The following is a 6,771-nucleotide window of genomic DNA, read 5'->3' on the forward strand; positions in this document are numbered from 1 at the left end:
CGGATGGAGCGTGAGATTGACAGACGGATCGGTGTAGCGGTGTGAGTTCGTTGTATCAGTCCATTGTGGTGAAGAGAGAGCTGAGCCGAAAGGCGAAGCTCTCGATTTACCGGTCAATCTACGTTCCCACCCTCATCCATGGTCATGAACTTTGGGTCTTTCTACGCTGTGGAACACCAACAAATAATATTATAGCGTTACGACACTGAAGCAAATACTGGGAACTACTTTTTCTTTTGAAATCACTGTGCCCAGACGCCATGTTTAGTAAGTAGTTCCGTCTTAGGAATCTTCGCATAAACAACTCAATCTGGTAATTTTGCATTAATATTTCACAGCGTAGTGAATGTGCAGATTATAACGTGTCCACCAAAGTGTTTTAGGGTTGTTGGATTTTGTATTTGATGAGTTTGATGAGGGGAACCAAAAATACCGTTCACTTCCATTGTGTCCGTCCCGAAAACCTTCCCTGACTCACCTCTGAATAAACAATAACTCGCCCTCACAAAAAAAGTAAGTATGCTGCTCGAAACGACTAAGGAATTGCGCTAAATGGGCCAATTTGCCAAAATGTTGAAGTATCCCTTTAACGGGGGGGGGGGGGGGGGGGGGGGGGGGGGGGGGGCGGAGGTATCTGGAGTGTGAGGACTGATCAGTCTGTCTGCTGAGAAGCTGTGTAGAGGTTTGAGGATTTTTCCTGTTGGAGAAGTGTGTACTTGCACAAATGTGAGTATTTCTGTTTAAACTGCCTTATTTATGTGGTGGTTATTTGTAGCTGCAGTAGTTTGTGTTGGTAAATTAGTCATAGTGAATGTGCTACATTGGTAGCTTGCATGTACTAGCTAGGCTAGACATGGGCTCCTCATTTCACTGTTTGCAATTCTAAAATTTGATGCATGCCATCAAAACATCCAGATGTAAAATCCGTTTGCTTTCTTTTCAAATAGTTGACTCTATAGAGTGGCACAGTCACTCAGAAAATTGATTTGGTTTTTTTTGTAATTGGCGTATAGAGAACAGTGAGCTTTGATGGTATACATATGCATACACAGGACACACACAAGTGAGTTTTTATCAGACTTAAAAGATAAAAAAAATATTGTCCTCTTTATATAGGAAGCACCTTGTAATTAATAATAATTAGATAATTGTTTTCTCACTGTTTTCCCAGTGTAAACTTAAAAGTTGACCATATTATTTGGATATAGGTTGTTTGGAATATTGCATTTGCTGCTGCTTTCTGCTGCCATCAAGTGGTCGACACATCCATTCAGCCATCTTCTACTCAACTTTATCCACATAGGGTTAGATGACCCAGGTAACAATGGGAAAACCCAAATAAACAGATAACCGCACACTTTTATAACATCAGTCAATTTATACACCGATGAACCTCAAACACATGTTTTGATTGTGGGAATAAACTGGAATTCAGAGAGAACGGCCAGCATCACACTGTGGACACGGCTTTGTTTTGCTGTAAAGTTCTTCATTGTCTCATACAGTTCGAGTCATAGGCTTCACTTAACATACTGGAAGTCTTTCATATGTTTAAAGATGACAGATGTACTTTATAGATCCCAGAATGGGAAAAGTATCAAAGTGATGACAGACTGATGACCCTTCAGAAGTGTGTTGATGCTCAAACACACATGACATGATTAGATAAAATGACCAAGAACATCAGCAATGTTTGTTTTTAAAGGATCACATCTCTATGAGAATAATACATAGAAAATCTGCTACTTCTGTCTCCTTGTGATCCCATTTCATGTGGCAGGGTGAAACAACATTTTTAGCGACTCAGACAGGAGGGTTGTGTAATTCCTCTGACATCTGCAGGTGAAGGATCACAAATGCTTTTGCTGTTGTATTTCTCCACAGGAAAGGAGGAGAGAGTTTGAGGCCAACCTTGAGAAAGCAGGACTGGAGCTGGAGACTGAGGACAACGCGGTAAGAAAGTAATCTGCGGAGCAGCTGCGCCACCTGGTGGCCAGAGTACTGAGTCACATCAAACCCGACAAAGGCAAATTAAAGGGATCATTGTTAAACCCATATGATCCTGCTATTAGGTATTCTCAGGCAGTAGCTCCCATGGTTTTTTGTTCCCCCTGTAAGTCGCTCCAGATCGCCCTCATTAAAAGCTGGGAACCGTCTGATTCGCCAAATCTATACAAAGAAAGTGGAAACTGGTGGAGGCAACGCACAGCAACATACAGAAAACAGGAGCATTCAGAGAAACAACACAATGAGCAAATCCGCTGAAGATTATAGAAAGTGGAGTCACAAATGCACAGATCTAATGATACAACCTAAACTTATGACTAAGTCTCAAAGCTTATCCTTTTCTTACCCTTGTTTACTTCCTGCAGGACTCTAAAGACCAAAAGACGTATTTCCTGAAGATCCATGTTCCGTGGGACATCCTGGCCACCTACGCAGACGTGTTGAAGGTTAAAGTTCCCTTCAAGGAGAGCGACGTCCCTCACGGTCAGGACGTCCCGTTGGAGTGGCTGTCGCACCCTTTCCGCCTGCCGGATCACGTCATGCACCCGCAGTCCGATTACTTCACCTACCCCTTCGATAAGAACAAGATGGACTTCTTCCTCATTAACGACAAAGACACCTTCTTCCCCCCGTCCACCAGAAACAGAATCGTATGTTTCTCTATGGAGTTTTTGGGGACATATTTAAACCCAGTTGATTTAAAGACTGATTTTTGTAGAAGGCTTAATCTCTGCAGGTTTGAACGATGCTGATGCAACAATGCAGCAAACCTCAGAACGTATGTGGATCGATTGAAGTCAAATCCAAACTAATCTCTCATTAGATCCCTATCCCTGTCATTAATGTAGGTGTTCTACATCTTGGCTCGCTGTCCGTACTTCAAAGAGGGTCGGAAAGATAAAGACAAGACGGGAATCAAGCGATTACTCAGCAACGGGACGTACACAGCCGCCTTCCCGCTGCATGATGTAAGACACGCTGCACTCAGGCAAACGACAGGATTTAAACCCTGGAAGACTTTTTCAGAGCCTTTCTATTGCTGTAACGTCTACCTGCACTTCCTGCATGATGACAATTCAACATGCAAAATTTCTGATGTGATCTGAAGAGTTCAGGCAGGCAGTATTAGGATTCCTTACAGTACGCTTCACCAAATGACACACATTCATTTTGCTGTAAAAATGACTTTTACTACATTTAGTGTGATTTATATTTTGGAAATAGGTGACACTGGATTTCACACTTTTGATTTTGATTTCCCTCTGAAGGAAAGGGATCAACACCGTAAGATAAGATGCTTCGAGCAATTTTTGTTCAGCACATGATTGCACTTTCTTTCCTTTTTCAGTGTCGATATTGGAAAAGGGCAAGAAATGCAGAGTGTGAGAGCGAACGCTTCAATCTGTACAAGCACTGGGCCAGATTCCTCTGGTTTTACAAAGAACAGCCGCTGAACCTCAGAGTGATCGTCTGCTTGCAGGAAGTACTATGGGGAGAAAATTGGGATCTACTTTGCCTGGCTGGGCTTCTACACGGAGATGCTGTTCTTCGCAGCCGTCATGGGTTTTATATGTTTCACCTACGGGCTGCTCAGTTACGATGTCAACATGTCCAGGTTTGTACCACCAGGAGGCGTTGTGGAGCTCTCAGACATGTGCACAGAAATATGTAGACAAGTAAAGTGGTTCAGCTGAAGTTCTAAAGTGTTGTCCTGAAACCCTGTGTTAAACAGAGCTTATCTCATTGAACTTACTTCATTTTTAAACTTCATGGTCACTGATTGCAATGCTTTCTGATCCCGGTCCTGAGGTTTCAGTGAGCTTCTACTGTTAAAAATGTCACAAAACACCCAGTGTTTAGTTTTATACGGGCTTCATCAATTCAGAGTGTGGGGAAAAAGGGTTGTTTGACATTGCACACCATTTTTTTAGTGATTTTGTGGATTATTCTACAAGCACTGATTAAGTACTTCCTGGCAAGACTGTCAGAGATAAACTCTGTGAAACCTTCACCAAATGCGCCATCCTCAATCATAACAGAGTTGAATAAACACTTCTCAAAGACAGCATAAACCCAACAGCCTTGAATGCCAGTCTAACTCATTACAAGTCTGTTGTGCAATTTTGATATTGTTGGCTTAAAAAAGCAAAGTGTTCACCATTTCATTAAAAAAAAAAAAAAAAAAAAAAAAAAACCTAAACCTGCAGTGGAATAGAAAATTTCATTCATTCCCTGAGATGAATTCAAACAGTAATAAAACTTTTATTTCGTGTGCTTTTTTTAGAGGAATGCAAATTCTCTGAAATGAAACGTTAAACCGTAAAAGTTGTGAATTGTGGCCGCAACACGGAATAATACATGTAGTGACAGCATTGTGCATCGGATTGCTGAGAGACTACCTCAAATTATACTGTTTACCAAAAGTCTCATATGTTGGTCAAATAAAGCAAAATTGTAAATCCTTCTGTAGAAGGAAACAAAAGACTGAGAAATGAAATAGTGCAACCAAACTTTAGTCAACAGGTAACAAACATGATAAAGATTCTTATTTATCTCTGGTCTGGATTCAAAATCAGCAATGTTTCAGGTAAGTATCCCCATTCCAAACTTCATGAATGAACATTGAACACACACACACACACACACACACACACACACACACACACACACACACACACACACACACACACACACACACACACACACACACACACACACACACACACGCACGCACGCACACACACACACACACACACACACAGGGAACTAATCAATGAAAGGCACAAGACCACAATGACACTGTAGAAAGCATGGAGGAGGCACAGGTGTGACGCTGCTTCTCTTTCTCTCCATCTGATCTCTGTCTGATCTCCCAAAGATCACAGAAAGACAACGAGACACTTCAAATAAAACAGGAACACTGAGAAGACAGGAAGACACAGCAGAAATACATGAAATTACCATACAGCTATGGGCTTTAGAGCACCACCCATACACACTGTGTGAATCGGCTTTGATTGTATTTATGTTTGTTTTCTTTCTCTTTCCAGCAAAGAAATCTGTGATGCTGATATAGGGGGCAGTATTCTGATGTGTCCCCTCTGTGATAAAAAGTGTCCTTTCTGGAAGCTCAACTCCACTTGTCTCTCATCCTGGGTAATTATTTTACTGGATATATTGATTGGAGTTTGTTAATCATGTCTCGGTGGATTAATAACATTTCATTTAATTGAATATGTGAATGTGTGTCTGAGAAATTAACACTTTAGAACTAAAAAATATTATGATGTCAGATTTAATGTGTAAAAACTTTGCGTTGAGCGATTAAATCAAACGTGAAAATAAATGTCGTATCCACTGATTAACTGGTGTGTCGCTTCCACCTTAGTGATTATTATGGAACTTATCCTCTCCCGTGTTTTCTCTTCCAGCAATCCCATCTGTTTGATAATGAGGGGGACGGTGTTCTTTGCCATATTTATGGGGATTTGGGGTAAGTGTCAGTCTGTTCAGCTTGTGTGTCAGATCCAATGAACCCCCCTCCTGTAGGCCAGATTTTCACTGTTAGTCTTTTCACACTGAAAACGTCCACCTTCACTAAAACGGCTTCAGCCCGGAACTTGCCAACACAATTATGTAGTTATGTACGTTTAAGCAGGAGGACAGTCTGCCAGTGCTGCAGGCCAGAACGCATAAAAAAACAAAGTCTTTTGCCAAGAAATGATGACTCATGGCAAAGCTGAAACACATTAGACTCCAGAAAACCAACAGGAACTCTGGTTTTGATTGGAACCAAAGTTGCGATTCGATTAGGGTCATATTGGAAGACAAAAAAATAGAGATACACACATCTCTGCATGAAAACATGCACATTTTAAAATGAAGGGCTTTTTGCATGTTCAATTTTTATTTTTTTGATTTTCTTTTAAACTCTGACAGTGACTCTGTTTTTGGAGTTCTGGAAGCGGCGCCAGGCCCGGCTGGAGTACGAGTGGGACTTGGTGGACTTCGAGGAGGAACAGCAGCAGCTTCAAATCCGGCCCGAGTTTGAGAACAGATGCACGAACAGGAGGCTAAACAGAATTACACAGGTCCTCTGCTGCCTTCACTCAAATGATGTGCATGAAATGCTTGTTCAGTTCGACAATAATTTCATTCCTAATTGTAGCATCATTTTTATTGATGACATAAAATGGCAGTAAGTGGGAGTCTTGGATTCTATGAATTCCATGAGTCCTTTTACAAACTTAATAGCTTAAAAAACAATCTGACTCTAGTTGGTCTTCAACACTATCAAAAAACCAGCATGACAGTCCCCTGATTCCTCTGCAGACAGCAAAATCATTCCAACCCTTTATTCCCTGTGTCATAAATACAAAAACATGTCTTCTACACTGCTATCAGTGTTTTCCTTATCAATATGGTGCCTACTCCCTTTCACCTTTGCTAAAGCCATATAATGTACATGTTTTAGCGATACAGAGAACTTCAGATCCTTTAATTGTGTATGTGCTTGGTGTCATGTGAAAGGAAATTTTATAAGCTTTCAGTTGGTGCCAGCTGTTATGCCATAACATTAATAGCTGTGTCATTTTTAAGAAAAAATATAACCACATATTCTATGTTTTAAGGCGATTTCACCAATACGTAAACAATACTTCTTCATGGCTCTTGTAACAGGCATAACCACGGTCCCAGCAACATGTAATTGGTATATTTAGTCATTTTAGGGCTTGGAGAATGGGAATCGGGCCGTACTGAATA

At 41.0% G+C, this 6,771-nt stretch overlaps 1 protein-coding gene across 1 annotated transcript; it reads left to right on the forward strand.

Annotated features, from left to right (window-relative positions):
• Positions 1 to 1,309: 1,309 nt before the first annotated feature.
• LOC115391221 (anoctamin-5-like) lies at positions 1,310 to 6,060 on the forward strand. The gene is made up of 8 exons (XM_030095321.1): positions 1,310 to 1,318; positions 1,885 to 1,953; positions 2,373 to 2,657; positions 2,856 to 2,975; positions 3,356 to 3,622; positions 5,058 to 5,163; positions 5,439 to 5,500; positions 5,947 to 6,060. The coding sequence occupies exons 1-6, from the start codon at positions 1,310 to 1,312 to the stop codon at positions 5,070 to 5,072; spliced, it is 765 nt and encodes a 254-aa protein (XP_029951181.1). The 3' UTR covers positions 5,073 to 5,163; positions 5,439 to 5,500; positions 5,947 to 6,060.
• Positions 6,061 to 6,771: the final 711 nt, after the last annotated feature.

This window comes from Salarias fasciatus, chromosome 1 (genome assembly GCF_902148845.1).
Source record: "Salarias fasciatus chromosome 1, fSalaFa1.1, whole genome shotgun sequence".
Taxonomy (NCBI): Eukaryota; Metazoa; Chordata; class Actinopteri; order Blenniiformes; family Blenniidae; genus Salarias; species Salarias fasciatus.